The sequence below is a fragment of the Megascapheus bottae genome, chromosome 16 (assembly GCF_031878675.1).
Source record: "Megascapheus bottae isolate mThoBot1 chromosome 16, mThoBot2.hap1, whole genome shotgun sequence".
NCBI classification, from domain to species: domain Eukaryota; kingdom Metazoa; phylum Chordata; class Mammalia; order Rodentia; family Geomyidae; genus Megascapheus; species Megascapheus bottae.
Genome location: NC_143524.1, coordinates 56485327 through 56510868, shown reverse-complemented (window position 1 = coordinate 56510868; position 25542 = coordinate 56485327). Strand labels below are relative to the sequence as shown.

At 37.3% G+C, this 25542-nt stretch overlaps 1 protein-coding gene across 1 annotated transcript in view; it reads right to left on the bottom strand.

Annotated features, from left to right (window-relative positions):
* Positions 1-865: 865 nt before the first annotated feature.
* The window catches only part of Tyr (tyrosinase), an 81251-nt gene continuing 56574 nt past the window's right edge, over positions 866-25542 (bottom strand). Inside the window, exons 4-5 of the mRNA XM_090349136.1 lie at positions 7942-8123; positions 866-1092 (exon numbers count right to left, since the gene is read on the bottom strand). Of these exons, the coding sequence (XP_090205262.1) occupies positions 866-1092; positions 7942-8123 (409 nt within the window). The remainder of the gene's footprint in view (positions 1093-7941; positions 8124-25542) is intronic.

The following is a 25542-nucleotide window of genomic DNA, read 5'->3' as shown; positions in this document are numbered from 1 at the left end:
ATATATGGAATACATATATGGAGAGATAATATATAGATATAATAGAAATATGATATTCATTGGACTAGCTCAAATTTCAGCAGGGACCCAGAATTAAAATAGTAGGATATTCTGGACACCTTAGTTTAAGGTTTAATTAGCCAAGAAAAAATGGAAACTTATTATTTTACTAGAACTATGGACAGATTGATATTCAGCAAAATATCTATCTTCAAGAAGCATTTGTGGCATTCTAAATTCACTAATGAAAATAGACTTAGATAATATAAAAATGCTACTTGGCTTATTATTATCGAATAGTTATCAGGGAGGCAACTTGAGGTAGCGTTGATCAGGTTTACCCCCTTGCTCTCAATGACTTTCATGAGCGTAGTAAGGGGTCTGACAGGAAGGAGATGAATGCCATTTTCCTTATGAAGTCTACACACTGGGAAGCAGGAATGTGAAACACAAGGAAATTCTGATGACCAATGGAAGCAAAAGTGCATTAGCTCAAGGAATCAGATAGGATTGATTGGTTACCATTTTATTATAATCAAATATAGGGAGCCATAAAAAAGAAACATAACTTCAATGAAGAGGAAGAAAGTTTTAAAAGCACTTTTATTCAGATACAAGTAGCAGTGACTCATGATCAAATATGATACTTTCCTTGGCAGTAGGGAAAACTGGTAAGTGGGCTGAGCAAACACAGCAAAACAGAGGTTGTGTTCTACTTGGGAAGAATGGGAAGTGTTATTTGTATTGCATTACAATTCTGGGTTACAACTACCTTCAGTCACAACTACTAGGCATGTCTGTGCGAATCTGCTCACCTGTACAAATTGAGATAAAATGGTGTCAGAGTTTTTTGGCCTCACACCGTTTACAAATGGCTCTGATATAACAGGCTGTGGTAGTCTTCTTTGTCCGTGAGGAGTGGTTGCTTTTCCTCCAGAAGCACCTTTCTCTTGCGATAACACAGCAAGCGACTAAGCCCGACCAGCACCGCAGTGAGGCCAGCCCCAACCAGAGCTGCCCCAAGAAGCCAGGGCCAGATCCGACGGACTTGTTCCAAGTAGGGCTCAATATAATTTTGAAAAAAGTCTGAATCTGAAAGAGAAAGACATCTCAATGTTTTCACCATCATCTCCTCCTCCACATCACCATCATTCACACCAATATCATGACCATCATCATCAGCTTCATCATCACCATCATCACGGTACTCTGGTGTCAGATGCTTGGGTTTGAATGTCAGCTCTGCTCATTAGCTGTAAGACTAGGTAAAGTTATTCCAAATCTTCCTCAAGATAATTTCCTTCATCAAGAAAAAAAAGGAAAATTATGCCATCTTTTAAGATAATAGGAATGTAATTGATTATTCCTATACATTATTTGGTGCATGGCATGAAGTTTGCACCCAGTTAAATGCTAGTTACATACATTATCCATCAGATGCATTATCCATTGCATGATTAGCTCATGCCTATTATTAGCTCTATTATTAATAGTTCTAAGGTTTCTTCTGGAAACTGGGAAACAACCACAGCAATTTAGTACAACTGTAAATCAAATTTAAGTAAGAAAATAATGAAAATCTTCTATATGGATATGATCTAAGTTATAACAGCACCAAGAAGATGGAGGAAATATAAAAAGCTTATGAGAGAGTTAAAGTCATTATCAGGAATCTAGAGGTAAAGTTGATGAATTAAGAATAGTGACTGTTGTCCGTTATTTAACACATAAAGATATAATTTTCATAATAAGTAACTAAAAGTGTCATACTAGCTGATTTTCACTGAGGTATATTGTCTTTTATAATTTCAAAAAACAAAAAGGGGACAGAAGCCCAAACACAGTGGCAAGAGTTGGAGGATGGAAGAGAGAAATCTGTTCTTCTAGGCACTCCTCCTCCTCCTTCTCCTCCTCTCCCTCCTCCTCCTCTTTCTCCTCCTCTTCCTCCTTCTCCTCCTCTTCTTATTTTTCTTCATTTTCTTTTTGTTGGTTATGGGGCTTGAACTCTGGGCCTGGTTACTGTCCCTGAGATCTTTATCTGAAGACTAGCACTCTACCATTTCAAGCCACAGCACCACTTCTGGCATTTCTGTGTATGTCTACTGAGGAATCAAACCCAGGGCTTCGTGCATGCTAGGCAAGCACTCTACTACAAGGTCACACAAAACAATAAATTATGTTTGATCTAATCTTGTTCCTATAGTAGCAAGTTCACATGAATGCTTTGATACATTCTGGAATTAAACTTATATATACATTTAACCTATAGAAATCAAATCCACAAAACAAGGAAAGCAAATCAAGAAATAAAATATGTTAAAAAATGCTAACAATATAAAAAAGCATTACAAGTGAAAGAACCATTGTTTCCCATGAACATAGTCACATTCAAAATGTAAAACAAGAGTGTTTTCAATCAGGAACTTTGTTAAAAATGATTTTGAACACAGGCTCAATGGTTTCCCTCATTTGTCATAATCAGTAGAAACCTTGGGCTCTCCTAGCAGAAATTTACAATAGAACAAAATCTAGATACATAAGGACATCTAGAATGATGCTAAATGAAAGGACCTCTAGGATATAGAAACAAAAGCCATATAATGAGTGATTGTTGTCCTTAATGTACTATGTTATCTCTCATCTCTTTTGCTATCCCTTGGTTATCTCATATTGTTACAGTATTTCACCTGGTTATCTGATATATTGTATATATGCCTATTTGGTTATTTGAAGTCAGATAGGGAAGGGAGGAAAACAAGATGAGGGGCGGGGTGAGGGGAGGGAAATGGGGACCAAGACATGAGAAAGGGTATCAATGTATATGAAGTAATGCACCTTCTATCTGATGAGTATAATGTAACCCTTCTATTAATTACAATAAAAATATATGAAAAAAATGATTTTCTTTCAAATTCAAAGAGGATCAAGTGAAGTTCTTCTATCTAAAACATTGCTAGAGAGATTCCTCCAAATTCTCTTCTGTACCAGTTACTTCCCAGCCACTGTTTAGATCCTGCTAACTCTCTTACAAGTCACTAAGCATAATCTCAACAAACTGACTTTTATGTTTCTCCATCAGTAAATGAACATAGCTTGCAAAAGACTAACATTATGCAAATTGCAATTTAAAGAAAAAGATCTATAATCAGGTCCTGGTGTTCTTCTTAGTGGAAGAACAGATAACTCACTGAGTGCACTCACTTCCTGCAGGCTGTCTCACATGACTAGAGCACAACACGTTATGAAGCAGTTACAATAAGAATGTTTGAGCGAGGCCTTGGTAGTTCAACTCTGTCATCCTAGCTTCTCAGGAGGCTGAGGGCTGAGGATCACAATTTGAAGTCAGCCCAGGAAGGGAAGCCAGTGAGACTCTGACCGCTAATAAACCAGCAAAATAAGGCCAGAAGTAGAGATGTGGTTCAAGTGGTAGAGTGCTACCCTTGAGCAAAAACTATAAGGAACAGTGTGACCAGGCCCTGAGTTCATGCCCCAGGACCTACACATTCACACAAACACACACACACACACACACACACACACACACACACACACACTACACAAAATGTATAGGTCTGAAAGACATTACTTTGAAAGAACACAACCAATGAAGCTAAAAGAAAGAAGAAAAATGTGAAGTGTTCCCATTAAACATGAAAATTAATGTTTTAATATGTCTAAACATATATTGAAAATAAGACTTCAATGCCTAGTTCAGACTGCTATTGTTTCCATAGAATATTAAAAATGTCTGAAGTAATACATGAAGTTTGTATAACAGATAGTTATTTCCTCCATTATGAAAGACTCAGCTCAGGTGCTTTCACAGGTTTTAGTACTATTTTAATGTCTGACATTTGTTTTTTTCAGCTTCTTTTACTGTATCTATACTTTAATTCATTCCACATTACCTCAATTTTTACTAGTATATAAGGACTGCCTTCAAAACAGTCCTTTTCTCTCTCAATGCTTTCAAAGCTAAATTCTGAAATTGCTTTTCTTGGCTACTTCCACATGAAACCCCAACAATGTGTGTCTTCTTGTTTTTTAACTTTAAAAATTTTTTTATTGTTCAGGTAATGTATAGAGGGGTCACAGTTATATTTGCCAGATAGTAGGTACATTACTTCTCATACCCCTTCTTATGTTTTTGTCCCCATTTTCCTCCTCTCACTCCCTCCCATCTTGTTTTTTTGTTTGTTTTGCCAGTCCTGGGGCTTGAACTCAGAGCCTGGGCACTATTCTTGGACACTTTTTGCTCAAGGCAAAAAGTGCTCTGCCACTTGAGCCACAGTACCACTTCCAGCTTTTTCTGTATATGTGGTACCTAGGAATCAAAGCTAGGTCTTTGTGCATCCTGGGCGAGCACTCTACCACTAGTCTGCGCTCCTGGCCCCTCCTTGTTATTTTTAATGTTGCAATTTTTCTATCACCTTTAGTTATTTAAAGAAAATTTTTTTCTCTCATTCTCTTTGGAGTCATCACTGGTGGTTTATATGTTTAGTGTTCTATCAGTATCAAAGTGCATTCCCATTTTCCCACACATTAAACAAGAGAAAAATAATTCTGACTAATGAATTCGGAGTATGTGACTTATAAATTTTGGGAGAGGTGGGGAAAAAGAAGGCAATCAAACAGGTTACTCTAATTGACATATAATATATGCATGTCTAAAATATCAGGATGAAACTCTTTGGTACAACTAATAGCCCTAAAATATAAATGATGGGAAAATAAAATAGGGCTTTGTGAGGGAAAGTGGGAGGAGGGTGGGTAAGTGAGTGGAGAAGGTGAGTGAGAATGAATACAGTCAAAATAGTTTATCTGCATGAACAAAAATTTAAAAATGAAACCTGTTTTAGATGGTGGGGAAGGAGTAAGAGAGTGATTTGGAGGTTGAGTGATGGAATTCATTCTATCCATATGTAGGAATGTTGCCATAAACTCCACTTATGCACAACTCATATGCTAATAAAACCCTAGAAAACATTGTTGGTAATTTTTAAAGTACAGAATGTGTGGATTTTTCTTGGAAAAATTTTTGTTATATAAGACACAAGTAATGAACGTTACTGATTTCACTTTTGTACTTGGACAGAGCTTTACTTCAGGGCTTCATACTCTGACTTGGCTTTTTCCACTCAAGGTAGATGCTCTACCCTTTGAAACACAGCTTTATTTCCATCTTTTTTCCAAGCTTAATTGGAGAAGAGTCTTGCAGTTTTCTGTCTTATATGGTTTTGAACCTAGATTCTCAGATAGCCTTCTGAGAAGCTAGTATTGCAGGTCTGGGCCACCAATATCTGGCCTGTTACTGACTCTTGTTCTTTCAAAACAATTTAATGGACACTCCAAATGAGCCATCTCTAGTAAGAAATTTTCTCTCTCAAATCTGCTTTGATAATAGTCTTTGTTCTCTCTTTAGAGAGAATCATGTTTGTGATTCCATGACACCCCATTATTACAATTCTTAATTCATATTTCTTATTTTTAATTCCTATTACAAGCTCATGTAAGTATTATATCTCATTTTCTTTTTCATGCCTCCATGTAATCCTTCATTCTTTTTTTTTCTTTTCCATATTTTTTATTGTAATTAGTAAAAGGGTTACATGATATTTGCCAGATAGAAGGTGCATTAATTCACATACATTGATACCCTTTTACATGTCTTGGTACCCATTTCCCTCTCCCCCCCACCCCCCCCCCTCCGTAATCCTTCATTCTTAAAACAAATACTTTGGATACACAGTAAACAGCAGGAGGTAGTCTAGTCATTTGCACAAAAAACTACAAGCAAAATAGAGTAGCTGGCTTGAAAGAAACAATAATTATGAAAGGAGATTTGTAGGACAGTGAATTACTTTCTGTCATGTTCTAAGAGAAGCATGTACATGTCATTTTGAATCAGGCCCACTCTCTAAGCATGTACCCCTGTGAGATCCTGGGGAAAAGCCCCCTCCATTTGTTTACAGAGTGAGGAAAGGTGTCCCAGATGAGGATACCAGATGAGCTAGAGTTGAGAAGTGTGGTATTACCAGCCAGCAATTCACAGTGTACATACACATCAGGATACATGTGACCAAGCATGCCTGGTCAGCAAGTCCAGAAATGATATATGCATCATCAGACCCTATTTTCAGGACAGAGGAAGTCATTTTACATGTGGGTTCCTCATTCTTTTTTTTTTTGTGTGTGGGTCATGGGGCTTGAAATCTTGGCCTGCGCTCTGTTCCTCAGCTCTTCAGCTCAAGGCTGTGGCCCTACCACTTGACCACAGCCCCACTTCCCCTTTTCTAATGGTTAATTGGAGATAAGAATTTCAACGTGTTCAGTTCCCTGGCTGGCTTTGAGCCTTGATCCTCAGATCTCAGCCTCCTGAGTAGCTAGGATTACAGGTGTGAGCCTCTGTGCCAGTCTTCCTCATCCTTTTTTGAAGTTGAATTTTGAGTTTGTTTTACTCTACTGGAAGGAGAAGGTATCTCCAAGACAGAAGTACGTATGGAAAGTGAGGTTGCATTTACCAACAGCTCAAGGATATTGCTAAAACTATTTGTTCTCACCTTTTGCATGCAAGAAAATGGCCTGCTACATATTTTCTTTAAACTTCACTAAATTTTATTATAAGAGAAAATGTTTGACAAATGCCAGGCATTAGCTACCTTTTTAAAGAAAACACTTAAATAATTACGAACAGGAATATCTAAATGATAAATAATGACCTTCTTGAATTAAATTACCTGAAGGAATTTTAAAGGTTTTTTTTTAAAGAAAGCTTAAAGGTTAGCAATGAATAGAGGCAAATTTTAAATGCTTGAAAAGTACAAAGTAGAAGCAATAATAAACAATGATTCATAAGAGAAAATAGGCAACTGCTGTTGTTTTGAAGTCAAATTTCTCTAAATTTAACTATGTAAATTCAGAGCTACAGGAAAAGTATTCTAAGTAGATAAACCTTTTCAAGTTAATTTTATTTAGATAGTAGAAAAACTACCTTTCAGTCTCTATTTTGAATCTGAGCTTCCTCCCCAATGGTGTTTGTTGCCTTTACAGTATAAACATAATCCATGGTGCCAAGATAGGAACTGAGGTAGTGCATATTTAAGAGACAATATGGTGGCTAAAGGGAGATCACTTCATTAGAGCATGGAGGTTTCATATTTGAGGTTTATTGGCTTAGACTCCTACCTACTTCAATTACCAGAACTTTTAGGACCAATTCACAGTGATCCAATAACACTTGGAACATAATTTTCATATTGTACAATAGAATCAGACTTTTAAAAACATGTCAAAAGGAAGAACAAATGAGAGAGTCTGAAATATTTTGGCAATACAAATGGGTAATAAAGTTTTTTATGTTTGCCAGACCTAGGGCTTGAACTCAGGGCCTGGGCACTGTTTCTAAGCTTTTTAATTTTATCTATCTATCTATCTATCTATCTATCTATCTATCTATCTATCTATCTATCTATTTATTTGCTACAGGCTAGTGCTGTACAGTTTGAGCCACAGCTCTACTTCCAGCTTTTTGGTGGATTGTTGGAAGTAAGAGTCTCAATGGATTTTTCTGCCCAGGTTGGCTTTGAAACATAATCTTCACATCTCAGTTTCTTGAGTAGCTAGGCATATAAGACATCAGCACACCGTGGAAGTAAAATTTTAAACTCTAAATTTTAATGTTCTTTCTTTAGGCACTGTATGTGTAGTTTTGTAATTTTTAAGTGTTCTGCCATATTTGCCAGATACTCAAAAATCCTATATGGAGTTTAAAAATTCTTGTAATTTAGTTTATGTGAAAGTCAATTGGTGATGTTAAGGAAGACAATATGTATTTCTAGCTTAAGAGAATTTCATGATGAACTTACGGGACAATATGCTTTTGCACTTTCTCCTAAGAAATCAGTTAACTAGCTTCAGCAACATTTAACTTAAAAACCTTACCTGAATCTTGTAGGTAGCTATAGTCGTAGCCCAGATCTTTTGATGAAATAAAGAAATCACCATTTCTGTAGAGAGGTATGAAAGGAACCATGTAGGAGTCCCGGTTATGCCCAATGGGCGCATTGGCTACTGGGTAAACTTCTTGAAGAGGGCGGTGCCTTCGGAGCCACTGTTCGAAAATACTACAGAAGAGATGATTATCCAGTCTCAGAAACATGCTTCATAAAGAAATACTTTCAACTCTTAAAATAGGAAGGTATAGATGACATTCCCAGTGTTTACAAATATGCTCTCTTCAAACATTGAAATTTTCTAGGGCCAGGGGTATGGTTTAGGTGGTAGAGCATCTGACTAGCAATAAGTCCTGAGTTCAAGCCCATGTAACACTAAGCATCTTTTTTTCAAAAAATAAAATTGCTAGATCTTTTCCTGAAAAAGTTCATTCACTTAAAAACAAGTGAGAATAGCTTAGTTTCTTTCTCAAATGAGAGCACTGAAACTTCATTTAACTAGTCTACAAAGTTCAGACAACTATGGGACAAGAGCAATTATTGGTTGAGTGACACTTGGGTTTGAATTTATTTATTTATTTATTTATTTAATTTTCAGGGTAATGTATAGAGGGGCTACAGTTACACTTGTTAGTGAGTATATGACATTGTTACCCCTTCCCATGTTTTTCTCCCACTTTCCCTCCCTCTCCTCCCTCCCAAGTTGTAAAGATCATTTTCAACACATGCTCTTGTGAATATCACTGTTACACTGGTTCATCCTTTGTCTTTGTTTCATCATCTTGTTTTTCCCCTTCCCTTCCCTGATCCAAATAAACAAATAAATGTATATACAATACACTAGATACCAAGTCAGATACAGCAACAACAGAGGTTAAATCCTAAGAGAATAAAGAAAAAAATGAAAAAAAAGAATAAAGGAATAACTTCACCTAGTACATTAAAAACACCAATCACAAAGATAAATCTCTTGTTTCCCTATGCTGGAGTCCATTTCACTTAACCTCTTCCTATATGGCCATACATACACAGCTTTTGAGCTATTGCATTCCTCTGCTAAGAAAATCCTAGACACATACTAATTATTACACATGAGGGAAATCATGGATTCTGTGTACCTCTGTGTCTGGCTTATTTCACTTAATATGATTTTTTTCTAAGTCTTTCCATTTCCTTACAAGTGGGGCAATGTCAACCTTTCTGAAGGCAGCATAGAATTCCATTGTGTACAAACAGCACATTTTTCTTGACCCGTTCATCTACTGTGGAACATCTGAATTGGTTCCATATCTTAGCTGGGGTAAATAATGCTGCAGTAAACATAGTTGTTCTGGTAGTCCTTGTTTCTGGACATTTGGATAAATGCCTGGGAGTGTAATTGCTGGGTTTTGGTCTTGTTTAATCTTTTGAGGAACCATCTCCCTGCTTTCCAAAGTGATTGAACAAGTTTACACTTCCACCAACAGTGTAGTAGTGTTCCCTTCCAGCCACAGCCCCATCAGCATGTGTTGTCATAATATTTCTTGATAATGGCCATTCTAACTGGAATCTCAATGCTACTTTGATTCGCATTTCTTTTATGGCCAGAGTTGTTGAGCATTTCTTCATATGTCTCTTGGCAATTTATATTTGCTCTTCAGAGAAGTCTCTCTTAAAGACTGTGGCCCACTTTCAGTGGGGTGGCTATTTCTTAGGGAGTATATTTTTGGGGAATTTAATTTTCTGAGCTGTAGGTATATTTTAGATATGAGGCCCTTGTCTGTTGTATAGTTAGTGAAAATCTTCTCCCAGTCTGTGGGTTTCTGTTTACCTTGCTGGCTACATACTGTACTATACATACAGAACAATGCAGTTTAATGCAGTCCTATTGGTTTATGTCAAATAAAGTTAGCACAGAAAAGGAACATATAAAACCAAATCAGAAATGTTTGGTAATATGACAATTGTTTTGTTCATATGGGGATTTTCAATTACTTCAACTTCCATCTTATTCTTGAAAAACAGTATACTTAATGAGTCTTGATGGTAGATAGCATTTATCCCCAGTGACACATGTTGTAATAATTAGGTTTGGTTTCCAGCTTTTACTAAAGCTAGAATATGAGTATATGATTAACATTCAGCCCGTCATATACCCCCATGCCTGACATGAAAATCGGACCTAATGATACAAAGAAGAACATTCTAAACAATGGTAACCACTACAGCCATATCTAGTTGTCAGGGAAGCAAGAACAGTTCTATCAACAAATGAGTTGATGGCTACTGCCATTTTCCCATGTTACCAGTCTTTGGACTGGTTCCTCTGTAAATTTGGGAGCTGTTCAATATCTTCTCAAAACATCCTTTTCCTGGAGAAGTGGGACTGCATTAAACTGCAGTGCTTCTGTATGGCAAAGGACATAGCTAGCAAATTAACTAGAAAGCATACAGAGTGGGAGAAGGTCTTCATCAACCATACAATGGACAAAGGCCTCATATCTACAATATATCAACAGCTCAAAAAATTGAATCACTCCAAAACTAATCTCCAAAGAAAGAACAATCCCATTAAAAGATGGGCCAAAGGGGCCGGATGTTTGGCCTAGTGGTAGAGTGCTTGCCTAGCATACACGAATACCCGGGTTTGATTCCTTGGTACCACATACTTAGAAAAAGCCAGAAGTGGTGCTGAGGCTCAAGTGGTAGAGTTCTAGCCTTCAGAAAAAAACCCAAGGACAGTCCTCAGGCCCTGAGCTTAAGCCCAGAACTGGCAAAAACAAAAACAAAAACAACAAAAAAAGATGGGCCAAAGACTTAAAGAGAGTCTTCTCTGAAGAAGAAAAAAGAATGGTGTATAGACACATGAAGAAATGCTCGATATCTCTGGCCATAAAAGAAATGCAAATAAAAACAACTCTAAGATTCCACCTCATTCCAGTTAGAATGGCCATGATCAAGAAATCTAATAACAACAGATGCTGTCGGAGATGTGGCCAAGAGGGATCACTACTACACTGTTGGTGGGAGTGCAAACTCATTCAACCACTATGGAAAGCAGTATGGCAGTTCCTCAAAAGACTAAACATAGGGCTCCCCTATGACCCAGCAATTCCACTACTTGCCATTTACCCAATCATCCAGAAACAACAACACAGTAAAGCCACTAGCACAATGATGTTCATTGTAACATAGCAAAGATATGGAACCAACCCAGATGCCCCTCAGTTGATGAGTGGATCAACACGATGTGATATTTATACACAATGGAATTCTATGATGCTGTCAGAAAGAAATACATCCCTCCATTTGTAAGGAAATGGAAAGACTTAGAAAAAAAATCATGTTAAGTGAAGTAAGCCAGACTCAAAGGAACATAAGCTCAATGGTTTCCTTCATTTGTCACAATCAGTAGAAACCTTGGGCTCTCCTAGCAGAGATTTACAATAGAACAAAATCTAGATACATAAGGACATCTAGAATGACACTAAATGAAAGGACCTCCTGAATATAGAAAGAAAAGCCATATAATGAGTGATTGTTGTCTTTAATGTACTATGTTAACTCTCATCTCTTTTGCTGTCCCTTAGTTATCTCATATTGTTACAGTATTTCATCTTGATATCTGATATATTGTATATATGCATATTTGGTTATTTGAAGTAGGATAGGGAAGGGAGGAAAACAAGATGAGGGGCGGGGGTGGGGGGAGGGAAATGGGGACCAAGACATAAGAAAGGGTATCAATGTATGTGAATTAATGCACCTTCTATCTGGTGATAATGTAGCCCTTCTATTAATTACAATAAAAATATATGAAAAAAATAAAATATGCCAGTTTTTTGTTTATTTTCTCTTTTTTTTCTTTTCTTTTCTGGTGGCATCATATTAGAACTCAGGATTTTATTGTCTTGCATGGCTTCATTATTTGGCTGATGCTCCACCCTTTGAGTCACCCTTTGAGTCTGTTTTTTTTTTCTGCTAGTTATTGTTGTTCTTGGAGTGTCTTCTATCTAGACTCGTTTTGAATTGAGGTCATGTTGATATCAGAGTTCTGAGTAGCTAGAATTACAGATGTGAGCCACCATGCCTTGCAGGCAGTGTTAAGTTTTGTGGAGTGAAATTAAGAGCTCTAATAAAATAGCTGTACAATTAAGGGATCAAGAAATCCAGTGAGAATAGACTAGAATCTCAGGATATGGAAGGAGTTATGGCAATCCATGAAAGGCATTACAAAAAAATGGCATAAATTCTTATGCTGAGTAATGAGGCGAAGGAATGTTAGGCAGAAGTGGGAAAGGAAATTCCAAAACATTTTCTTCTGTGTCTCAGCTTTTTCAACTGAAGAAATTAACAAAAGAAATTTGTGGCTTCAGAAGCCACACATTTTATTCTAGTCTTATAATTTTAAAAATTATCTTTCTATGTTAATTCCTACTGTCCCTTTTGCAGAAGCACTATTTATTCAATATATGCAATTAAGAAAATGTAAGTAGAGGTGAAGCTATTCAAATGCAATTGTTCTATATAAATTGCTCTGATTTTGAAATATACATAAATATCATTCCCCAAGTACTTCGTTAAAAAGGAAAATTATATGACAGATGTTTTAAGACACTCTATCCATACAAAATCTTGTTCTGCCAAGTAGTAAATACATACTTAGTGAAAAAGAAGATCTCTGATAACTCCCTTCATACCCCTGTTACAATTTGACTGGTTTAAAACCAGCCTAGTCCACAATGAATAAGGGCTGAAGGCCATCAATTCTTAACATAAGACCAAATGGATAAAACCATCAATTTACTCACCCACCTTATCAACATTTAAATATGTTTTATTACATAGATCAATATGTATCTATGACATAAAAACCCTCAGCCTAGTTTTAATTATGTTCCAAAATCTAAGTGCCAGTGATTGTATATAGAGATTTTCTTCTTGAATACTTATTTGTTAAACCCTTCACTTGAAATAAGATGTAAAAATCAAGTTAATAAATTCTTTAAAAAAAAAACTCTGAACAGGACGGGGGCATGGCTGTACCTTGCCTTAGCTCCTTCTTATGTTCCCTCTGTTTCCTGTCCACCATGAAGTGAATAGTCTAGGTCACATTTCAACTACCCAGATGCTCTGTCTCACTCCAGGGCCAGAAACGTGGGCCATGTGAACACCAACTGAAACCACTGAAATGTGAGCCAAATAAATCTCTCTTCCCATAAAAAACAAACCTCTGAACAACAACAAAAAAGTATTAATCTTCAGTGCACTCTGTTGAAGTTCTTACCTTTCATTAGTCTCATCAGTATCTAAAATGCTAAACATTACAATACAAATGTAGAACTTAGATAAGCACACTGACATTTTTGAGGGAAAAACTTACAAATGATTTATTTGCGCTGTATCTGGAGAGTTTCCTGTAAATTTAGTCAACAGTGAAATTCACAGGAGAGGAATAAAGAAAAACATAAAAGGTGATCATCGGCAGAAATATTAAGAAATGTGCTCTGTAAATAATACTGGCTTGGGATGTCTCGTTTCAAGTCTGAAATGTGAAGGCCTTGCTTATACTCATCGTTATGATAACAAAAAGACAAAGAAAAAAATCCACAACCCCTCAAGGGCCCAAGAGACCACTGAGATTGTGGAGCAAAGTGTGAACGCTAGCACTGCAGAGGTGAGTGTATTTTAAAAAGCATAGTGCTAATAAGGTCCTGCAGTTGTCGAGAGATTCCTTTATGCATATTACATCCAGAAACTCCACAAGATCCTCATAATGAAAACCCAAGAAGAATTCTGGCCTGACTATGTCCAGAGCAGAGATAGGGCAAATATGTTTAGAAAGTAGATCAATCATTAGGAAGTATCTCTAGAAACTCCTCCAGAGAAAGGTTTTACCAGTCAATGGACATGACCACCAGGACCTTATTCCAGGTGAAAGGAAGGAGTTTTATTCCATTGACTCTTCCTCCATGCATCATCTAGGGGAAAGTATGCTGATTCTGGGCCCCAGAGTTCAATAGATTCGATTAGGAGGCTTCGGTCACAGAGCAAAGGATCCGGTGAGAAGGGGAGGGAATGGCAAAGACTAAAACACTGATTTTATCAGAGTATTTCACAAGGCCTCCACTTTCTCCACCCCACTACTGGAGCTCCCATGCAGCCATGGAATGCAGGCAGAAAGCTGAAGACACCATGGGAGAAAGAGTGTACAGATTTAGGAAAAAGTATCAGGGATGCACAAAACCTAGATAGGGAACAAAAATCAGACACAAGGCAAGATGAGGCCTTTGACAGCTGTAGCAACATTATAGCCTTGTTTCTTATGAAATTAATATCAAGGCCAGGCACAGTCACGCCTGTAACCCTAGCTATTCACAAGACTGAGATCTGAGGATCAAGGTTCAAAGCCAGGCACAAAAGAACCTGAGACTCTTATCTCCAATTAACTTCTAGAAAATGGAAAGTGGGGCTTGGCTCAGGGGTAGGTCGGTGGCCTTGAGCTGAAGAGCTCAGGGACAGTGTCCAGGCCCTGTTTAAGCCCCAGGACCCCTCCACACACACAAAAAGAAACTAATATCAAATCCTCAAATTAATTCCTTGTTTACTTTACTTCTATTCTTAGAATTTAGTCAACATGGATTCAATTCAAATAAGAAACAAAATACATGGCATGTCAAAAGGCAAGGCTATGCCTAAAGAGACAATATATATAACTATCAGAACTCAAATGAAACGTAATTTGTTATTTTGGAATTACCAACATGGAGTTTTTAAAATTCCCTATGATTCATATTTTAAGGGATCTAATGGAGAACTTTAGAAACCTATATGAACAGACATACAATTTAAACAGATAGGTGAAAACTCTAAGAAAAAAATCCATGGAAATTCTAGAGATCATACCTCAAGAGAGATAAATGTCTTTAACAAGTTTCAGACTTGAGTAGCTCAAAAAAATGTAAATTTGAAGATTAGTCAGCAAAAAATTAATTGTCCTCAGCAGAATCATGGTTACAGGCCAGTGAAGGCAACATGTGTGTAAGTCCCCATCTCAAGAAGCAAAGCTGAGCATGGGCGAAGTCAACTGAACCAAGTGACCAAGGCTGGAATAGTCTGAAGTATAAAAGAAATGATGATATGGTGAATAACTCAAATCACAGTGTATGTGTCCATACGAATGAATAAATACGTAGAGAATATATTTGTCTTTTTAAATATTGTTATTGTAAGGTTGATGCACAGAGGGGTTATAATTACCTTTCCTCAGGTAATGAATAATGAGTACAATTCTTTTTGAACCAAGTCTCCCCTTCCATCCTCTTTTGCATTTTTTCCTTCCAGTTAAAACATTTACATCTTGCATAAAGAAGACTTCCAAATAATTACTCTGCCTCTTAGTATGTAGTACATTGCTCTTTGTTTCCTAAGTGTGTAAAGACCGGTCCAGTAAGCAATATCAGCATTAATAATACTTTATATCATATACTCTGAAATCCTCTAAAGTCTTCCTCCCTAACAGTGAAAAAAATCATGAGACAAGTTTTAAATAAGAAACATTTGGCAAACCAAATGTACCCCTCAAAGTTGTTGAGATAATTACTTAAGGATAATGTAGAATGCTATCAGAGCTAAGAATTGACTAAGAAGGAACGATGGTAGAACGTAACCTGGACCAGGTGTTGGAACAGAAAAGTATATGAGGTAACTATCAAGTAAACTGAAAACTTTGCTGAATAATAATGCAGCAAATATTCATTTGTTAATCGCTGCAAGTGTTCCATCTCACTAATTGGCATCTATAATAAGAGAAACAAGATATGATGCATGTGAGAACTGAATACTATATGTTTGCATCACTTTTAGTAAAGAAAATGATGTCAAAGGAAACATTTATTTTAAAGAAAAAGCAAGTAGCAAGGAAGGCTTAACACAGTTTAACATTTAGAAAACCAATTTGCTTCAGAGAATCTAGCACCAGCAGCTCAACAAAGAATGTTGTATACATACATATCATCAAATTGAATTCACTTATTCACTTATTCTTCTACACAAGTAGATAAGTACTTTGGATAGCTGTAATGCCCTTGTTCTGTGCTTGGCATCGGTTAAGTTCTCCAGACTGTGGTACTTTGAAGTTCGTAGTAAAGATAAACACTGATCTGTAATTTCAGAAACAAATATATCATTCCAGATGGGTAAGCTCTGTGAAAGAACTGTGAGGAAAGGAATCCTATTTCATGGTAAGCAGTCTTGGTGGGAGACCTCATCTCTTCTGCAGTCTCAGGAAAATCTTTGACAGTGTATTTACATCAAGAAAAGAAGTGTGAATATTCAGAGAAAAGGAAAAACAGTGATTCTGAAAGAGAGAACGGTAATGCTCAAAGTGTTTGACAGAAGGTGCACAAAATTTCAAGAAATTAAAATATATTGCCTATGGAGAGCAAGAAAGAAATTATTTCACATGGAACACCAAAGGAAAATCAGATGAGCCTCAAGAGGGGAGGTCACTTGAGATAAAACATTATTTAGTTATTTCTAAAGAGAAGGAAGACATCCTTGTTTATATTTGGGATAGTAATTGGTAGCATGGTGAGACTGCCATTTAAAAATCACATACATTGCTTTGCAGTAAGGGCATAGTACAGCTGTAATGACTTGAAGGTATAGGTATGCATCCCTCCTGAATGAATTAATGTTGATAATTAATGGATTCCCTACTAGTAATTCATTAATAGTGTGGGTCAAAGACTATAAGGGGAGCTTGTTATAAAAGTGTATTTGGCCACCTGTTTTGTGCTCTTGGATCATTCTGCTCTTTAACTAAAGGATGTCAAATCAAGAAAAACATTGCACATAGAACCTTAACCTTCCAGCCTGCAAAACTGTATGAAATAAATCTTGATCTCTCATTAATTACTCAGTCTCAGCTAGTCCGCCATAAAGCAACTATAGACTTAAGAGTGTATGAACTGATGGATGCACAGTGCAAGGGATAAAGAATCAGTGAGAAAACCATGCCACCGCAAAAGATGACATGCGGAAATATCCAAAGTAACAGATGAGTGTGCTACCACAGGAGACCTGAAGGTTTATAGCTCATTTGACTGAGAAGCATTTTCATTCCCGGAGATAAAGATGACTGGAGAAGAAGCAGTGTATGAGGTGTGAGGATCAATATGATAATTGTAAACATGCTGTACCAAGTAGTGACTCAGAGATTTCAGTGTGAATGCATGTAGACAGGTAAACTTATTATTGTAAATTACAGAATGCAATTTACCTATAAATGTAAATTGAGGAGTTATCACCTCTTGGGAAGGAAAAAATGTAAGCTATGAGAGTACTGAACAACGAAAAAAGATAAGAGAATCACATAAGAGAGTCTGGGATTCTTTATTCATCTTGTTGAAAACAGGACAGATGAAGTGATAATCAACTGTGAGAACCACATTTGAGACACCTCTGGCCAGTCAAATTCACTCAAAATGGATTGCTCTATGGTTGTGTAGCAGCAACATCGGTGCCCTTCTATCTCCTTTATTTCTTTGATTCTTTGTTTCCTCCATTAGCCATTTTGAAGTAGTATTTTTATTACAGCAAACTAATTTTTCAATGACTATAAACTATTTGAACTTAGAGCAATCTCATAAAGTTTTAGTATACCCATTTATAGGACAAAAATAGTGCTACCTACTTCTAATTGGTTATGAAGAAATGAAATAAACAAGTGAAAGGTTGAAGAATAATATTAAAATACTATTCCACTATTTGAATATAATTTGGACAGAATAATACAATAGTTATTAGAGATGGACTGTGGGAAAGTATTTATGTGTTTTTCTCTCAACAAAGCTCTGGTTTGACACTGATCAAGATGCATTGTATTCATAAACTGCTTTGTAAATTGGTACCTTTTTTGTACAACTATTTAAAGATAATAAAACATTTTTAAGAAGAAAGCAAAAAGAAAAGCTGGGTGCCTCATGCCTGTCATCCTAGCTACTCAAGAGACCTCACAGGCAAGCCAGCACAGAAGCCAGCACAGGCAAGAAAGTCCTTGGGACCTTTATCTCCAAGAAACCACTCAGAAAAACCCAGAAGTGCTGCTGTAATAGCAGGTCAAAGTGGTAGAGTGCTGGCCTTAAGGAAATAAGCTCAGGGACAATGCCTAGGCCCTGAGTTCAAGCCCCGGCACTTGGAAAATAAAAAGAAAAAAGTTTCTCTCAGAAAGAGAGAGAAACAGAGGGAGGGAGGGAGGGAGGCAGACAGGAAGGCAGGGAGGGAGGGAGGAAGGGAGAGAGAGAGAAAGAAAGGAGAAAGATGAAAGAAAGAAAGAGAAAAAGAAAAGAAAAGAAAACAAGAAAGAAAAGAAAGAGTGCATGCCTAGCATACATGAAACCCTGCATTAGATTCCTTTGAACCATATACAAAGAAAAAGCACGAGGTGGTGCTGTGGCTCAAGTGGTAGAAAGCTAGCCTTGAGAAAGCCCAAAGGGCAGGCCTAAGCCCAAGGGAGGGAGGAGGGAGGGAGGGAGGGAGGGAGGGAGGGAGGGAGGGAGGGAGGGAGGGAGGAAAAGGAATTTGAAGCCAAATTTGACAACTATGTAACAAAACCAGGAATGGTTTTGACGGGCCTATGACTCTGCTGCTAGTTTGGGTGAATATCTATTCTGTGAGCTCACTTAGTTGGCAGCAGATTTTCTGCGACCGTGAATAGAAATAGATTTCTGCCAAGTTCTGATCTATACATTCTTAACCTCTAAGTCCACTTGGAAGAGATTCTGACCTTCACCTTGAAATATAAACTGTTTATTCTGCATTAATTAACATTAAACATTCAAGTGTTGTTTTAGTCCAATGACTCATTGGACTCACACCATTTGTACTAAAAGAACAGCAAATAATGCCATTGCATTCTACTGGATCCAGAAAAAGAAGAGAAAGAAGGGAACATTGAACAAAGTAAGCAAGGCTTTTCTGCCTCTTCCCTATGCCACTGGAGCAGACAGAGTGCTTCTATTGTTGTCTGACTAAACTTTCAGCTGGAGGCAATGTTTGGGATTGCACTAGAAAGAAGGAATAAACACATGCTGGAATAGAGATTAGGCAGGTTAATCCTTTAAGAAATTCGAACTATCAATTGCACTGTATTCCTCTGATCATTTCAAACTGCAGGAGAGACATTTTTTTTCCAGAAAAGGCACTTGGACATCTGGGAATGTGAAAATTCTAAACAGATTGACAGAACTGAGTTTCTCATCTTGTTTCCTTAATGACCAGTACATAACAAGTGTTGCATACTTACAAACAACCAATGTTCTCTTCAATTTTTTATTGTCAAGGATGACTTTTATTTTTTATTTTCTTTTTTAGTAAAGAATTTATTAACATTGATTTTTACATCATATTTCGAATGACATGTTTAACAAACAAGTGTTCAAGATCTCTTCAATTTGTAATCTAACTCAGAGGACTAATTTCTTTCCTTCTTTCGTGGGTCATGGAGCTTGAACTCGGCCTGGGTGCTATCCCTGAGCTCTTCAGCTCAAGGCTACCATGATCCTCAGATCTCAGCCTCGTGTATAGCTAGGATTACAGATGAGAGCCACCAGTGCCAGCTGTCTTGCCCATTTAAATCTCAGGAAGACAAAGTGACAACTGTTTTGTCAATCACATTTTGTCAAAGAGAAAGTTGAGTCAAAGGCCAGTATTTGCCAATATTGTCTCAGAATGTGGTATAAGGTCTGAAATTATTTTCAAACTTCTGGCTTTTATAATTGTATCTAGCTCCCTGGGATAGGCTCAGAGATCAGGTGCTCTATTCCAAGTTTCATATTTTCCCAATAACATGAAAAGAGTTGCTAATTAGGATTGAAAGCAGAGAGATGGAGAAAGCTTTAATAATTTGTTCTGGAAAAAAAAGTCCAAAGCTATAAATAGAAGCAGAAACTAGGCATCATTTTCTTTTGTCCATATGTGAGAAATAAGTATTTGATTACGAAATTTTAGAGTGCAAGGAGTTGAATCCACTAATATGAAAGCATGGCACTGATGGTATAAATAGGTGCTTTATCTTTGTGGAATTGAAATCTATGTTCTTTCACAGGCCACACGGACTCAAGACAAAGGCTGTCTTAGTAGGTTGCTACAAAGAAGGGGATGAAGGGTGGTGGGTGGGAGGAAAAAAGAACACTGGCATGGAATTGTGGATGGTCTGCACTGTGGAATGCTATCTTTGGTTGCCTGCCTTCCTGCTGGAGGCAGGTAGCACGTGTCCTGGGACTGTGAAGGTGCTGGGCGTGGCCTCGACAGAGGACATGCGCACTAAGCAGGTGAGAATGAAGGGATGAGCATACAAGAGGAGAAATCACAGCCACACTCAACTCCAACGTTGCCCTTAGATTTGGGAGTAAGGAAAGAAGCCAGAAACATAGAACCTCTTTGAAAGAATTCTAGTATTTGTTTATATTTTATGACAGTAATGGAGCTTGAACTCAGGGCCTTATGCTCTTGGTTAGCTTTTTTCTCCTCCAGGTTGGTGCTCTACCACTTGAATCACACCTCCATGGCTGGCTTTTTACTGGTTAGAGGTGAAAATCGCATGAGTCTATCTGCTTATGCTGGCTTAAAATGGAGATCCTCAGATCTCAGCCTCCTCAGTATAAGCAGGTGTGATCGGCCTCTTTTTAAGAATATTGTTTCAAATTACTGACATTCATTTTGTGATAGATGAAGAGGAAATCCATGTGTAAAATATCGATAATAACTGTTCCAAGGGCTAGGAGGTAAGTGAGATTAGGGATACAGCCTCTCCAGCCCTGTGCATTCCTTGCAAAGGGACCTAGCAAAGGCTGAAACCAACTACTCCACAGCGTAATACAAGAACCAGTTTGGGGGGCCTGTAGTGTAGCATAGTGGTAGAGTGCTTACCTAGCATGTATGAAGCCCTGGGTTCGAATCCTCGGTACCACATACACAGAAAAAGCCAGAAATGGTGCTATAGCTCAAGTGGTAGAGTGCTAGCCTTAATAAAACTCAAGGACACTGCCCAGGCCCTGAGTTCAAACCCCAGCACTGACAAAAACAAACAACAGCAAAACAGTCTTAACTACTTTTAGACCATAGAGTTCACTTTTCTATTCTTTGTCAAGGGCGATTTGTCTTTACCAAATAGTTAAGTGAGTTTCATACCTCATTTAAAAAATAAGCAGGGTGTAAAGGTAAACCTCAAAATTCTGAAGCCAGATGCTTGGGCTCAAATTTGGATTGATGACTTTACAAACTTAGGAAACCTTACTTTTGGGGGATCATAGTGAGGGATCATAATGAGGTGAATTATGTCCACATTTATATGCTGACATCCTCAGCCTATTACTTCAGAGTGTGACTGCACTTGGAAATGAGAAGTTTATGGATGTAACCAACTTAAAACTGGGGGTTTAGGGTAGACCAAAATCCTACATAATTTAAAAGAGAAAAGACAGAGGGAAGAAGTGTGGAAGTCCACTGAGAAAACAGTCAGCTATAAGTCAAGAAAAATATACCTTAGAAGAAAGTAATCTTGCTGACACGTTCACCACAGATTTAGGCTCCAACATTATAAGAAAACCAATGTTATCCTTTAAAGCCACCCAGTCTGTGATAGTATATTATGGCACACCTTGCAAAGTAATAAGTAATAATGCTTATCAAAGGTTGTTATAAATTTTTATTGAATCAACATATGTGATCTTACTTAAAATAATGTAGGGAAAATGTTATTAATATTCATGTTAATCTTATCATTGCTTTGCATGTAGAGGCATTTTTAAACCAATGTTTTTGTTTACTGTACAGAATGTTTACTTCAAAGAACAAGCCTTCCTCAATGGTTTCCCTTATTTGTCATAATCAGTAGAAACCTTGGGCTCTTCAGCAGAGATTTAAAAACCTAGGTACATAGGCCATATAGTATGACGCTAAAGGAAAGGACCTCTAGGATATAGAAACAAAAGCCATACAATGAGTGATTGTTGTCCTTAATGTACTATGTTATCTCTCATCTCTTTTGCTGTCCCTTGGTTATCTCATATTGTTACAGTATTTTACTTTGTTATCTGATATATTGTATATATGTTTATCTGGTTATTTGAAATTGGATAGGGAAGGGGAGAAAACCAGATGAGGGGCGGCAGTGGGGGGAGGGAAATGGGGACCAAGATATGAGAAAAGGTATCAATGTATGTAAAGTAATGCACCTTCTATCTGGTGAATATAATAATCCTTCTATTAATTACAATAAAAAATATATATGAAAAAAAGAGCAAGCCTTCAAGGTTTAGCTAAAATACTGCCATGTGAGCTGGTCAGTATCAGCTTATTCCTAATAGAGTCCCAGTCTTGAGCAAATATGGTAAAGGACAGAGCCCAGGCCCTGAGTTCAAGCTACAGTACCAACATACACACATACGGAATACTCACACACATAGAGTTACCACCATATGAAAACTTGGTATTGTAGTTACTTGGTTGTTTTTGATATGGAGGAAACACTGTGAACAATGGTGCTGTTTGAAGAATGTCACATAGCCTATGTCTACCACAGAGCCTATTCACAAGCCAGGGATTTGGATTCAAAATGTGAGGCCTAAATTAATTTTGAAGTTTGATGAACTTCAGTAAAAAGTTATTTCTAAGAAGTCTCCACTTTGTAAAATTCTGAGAAATCCCCTAACTGTCTCTTCTCAGGAGAACTGTAAGATGCGCCATCAGTTGTTTACTCAGACAGCTAGCAAGGACATTCGAAGGTCATCTCTAGAACTGCAGCTGTGTTCCACAGCTAGCAAGGACACCTAAGACTAAACTTCTGTGGGAAACGGTAACATAAGAAATTGTGAAATGTCTCTTACTATATGTCTCTGTGCTATAAAAGCTGTGCTAATTCAGTATTCGGGGCCTCCAAGTGTCACTGGTTTCTAAGGCGCAGAGGACCAAGCTTGAGCTTGCTAATAAATGGCTCTTGGTTGCTTGCATTGGTCGTGGACTCTGGTGGTCTTTCAGGTGGATTGGGAACTTTGGGCACAACAAAAGCACTTATAGTCTCTCAAAAGCTATATTTACAATTGATGAATATATCGTTCTTTTCTTTTAAGAATCCAAGCTATAAAATTCTTAAACCTAGTGCAAATTAAACAAGGAAGAGCAAGAGTTGCTGGTAATTTTGACTTGAAACTCTACAGATCTTCAACAGGTTGCACAGTGCCTGTGACATGCATTGTGTCAGATGGTAGAAACACAATCTTACCTTCCAGAACTTGAAGTTTGCTCAGTAAAGCAGCAGTATAGTGTGGATGACATGAGAGAATGTGAGTCTTCACATTGTGGGAGAACAAGAGAACGCTTGTGTGACAGGCAAGTCACCCCTTAATGACGTTTGGATTGAGTTTTGAGAAAATGAATAGCAGAAATCTTGGCAACATTAGAGAAGGGGGGGGTGAGGAAGAAAACCCAGAATTAATAAAGCAGAGAATAATGCAATCTAGGTGCATTTTGGTAGTTTTGCGAAGAAGAACTGTAAAAAGTATTTAAGAAGTATAAGAAGAATTCTTGCAAACACCTCTGGTTAGCCAGATAATGTATGGGTTGAACAAACAGAAGTGTGTCTCAATAGTTCTCTGAAAACTGTGAGGGATCTTTGGAGGATATTAAACAGCAGTATGACAGGATCATGTCGATAACTGGATGAACCAGCATCTTAGGCTGGAACCACATCACCACAGAAGAAACACATCATCTACTTATGTTGAGACCATTAGGGAAGATTTGGAATCTCTGATTGTGGATTAAAACCATCCCAATAGCTAAATTTCCTAATGTTCCTGACTAAACATGGGACACATTGAAGAGATATTTGGAGATTGTCACTGAAAAAAAGCTTCCCTTTCCAAACAAATTCACATGGTTTATCAGAGATGAGGAGCTTTAAGTGAAAAGCCTATCATATTATTAAGAAATTCAATTGGGACCAATATCAACTGATAGTGTTTTCAAGGTGTACAGCTTCTTAATTTAGCCAAAGAAAGTGAAAAGAAATCCTTGGAGAAATGAATAGATGCTTAAATCACATTAAAATCATTTAAACTAATGACTAAATTTGAAGGAGCTTAGCCTAATAACTAAAATTAAAAGTTCAAGAATGAAAAGAAGCAAGTTCCTTGTCTCTTTTCCCATAAACACTTAAGCATATTAATAAGTGGCAGATACTGTGCTATGAAGTGAGATGAAGGGAGCTGGTAGAAATGTGGACTTTGAATTGAGAGATATTGCATTAAGAAATTTCACTCAAATTCAATGAACAAGGCTGAACTCTTAAGTCACAGCTAATCAAAGTCATCTATGCAAAAGTATCCTAAAGAGACAGACCCTCAGAGCTACGTTTGATGTATAAAGGTGGGATGCCAGTGATTTGATTGTCAATGGATATTACTAATTGGCTTTTATGCCTTAGTGGTTTTACCTGTGAGGCCCTGATAAGACAGTTTACCTCTTCCCCTTTACTAAAGTGCCTGTTTAATTATTCAACAAATATTCCATCATGAACCATCAAGATGAAGGATAAAACAGTTTCTAATCTCAGGGAGTATGATGTTGGGATAAAAAAGTGTACAAAAAATTTCAAAGCACTGTAGGTGAAGCTCTTGGAGGCATTACCACTGGAACAACTAGCTGATGAAGACAAGGAAGGCTTCCCAGCAGGGGTGGCATTTGACTTGAGTGACTGAAAATTGTAGAAAAGGCACTGCATTCTAAACACTTACCTACAGGGAGATAGATGCCAATGTAGCTACAAAATAAAAGTGCTTTGGAGTAGAATGGAAGGCAGAATAGTACAGAAGTGGGAAGTGAGAAAAGAGATGGGTCAGATTGAGAAAAACCTTGTGTATGGAGGGCAGTGTTCTGACTTTCTCTGGAGGTTTGGTTTGCTATATTAGTGATTTACTTGAGTGACTGTGATCAAGTTTGAATTGTAGAACTATGGAAATAGTGGGTAATAACCCGAAATGTATTATTTTATCAGTCACAGACCAAGTGTCATGACATCCAATAGTGCAGAAGCAAACTAATACATAAAACAAATTAGTACAGTTAATACTTTTCACAGATTCCATATCTCTGCAATGACTGAAAAGAACAAATGAAAAAATTGCATTTGTACCTAGTTAGTTATGTGCAGAATTTGTTCTTCTCATATTTCAAACAACCACTAAAATGATTTAACTACCATTTACATTGTATTATTTGCATGTAATGCAAAGATAATTTAAAATGCATGGTAGCAGGTACATAAATACTACACTGTTATATACACAGCACTAGAACACTTGTACATTTTGGTGTCCTTGGTGTCCTGAATCATTTCCCTGAGGATATCAAGGAGTATCTGTCTTTCCTTAAGGCAGCTATGTGGTACCTCTTCCATAAATTTCACTTAGCAAAATGTTTCACTACTTTCTGCTATTCCTTTTAATTTTTTCTTTTCGTTTACCAATTCTAAAATTTTACTGGAGAGAGATTAGCTACCACAAATATATGACTTCCCTTAACAAACAAAGGAAAAGTCAAGGTAGAA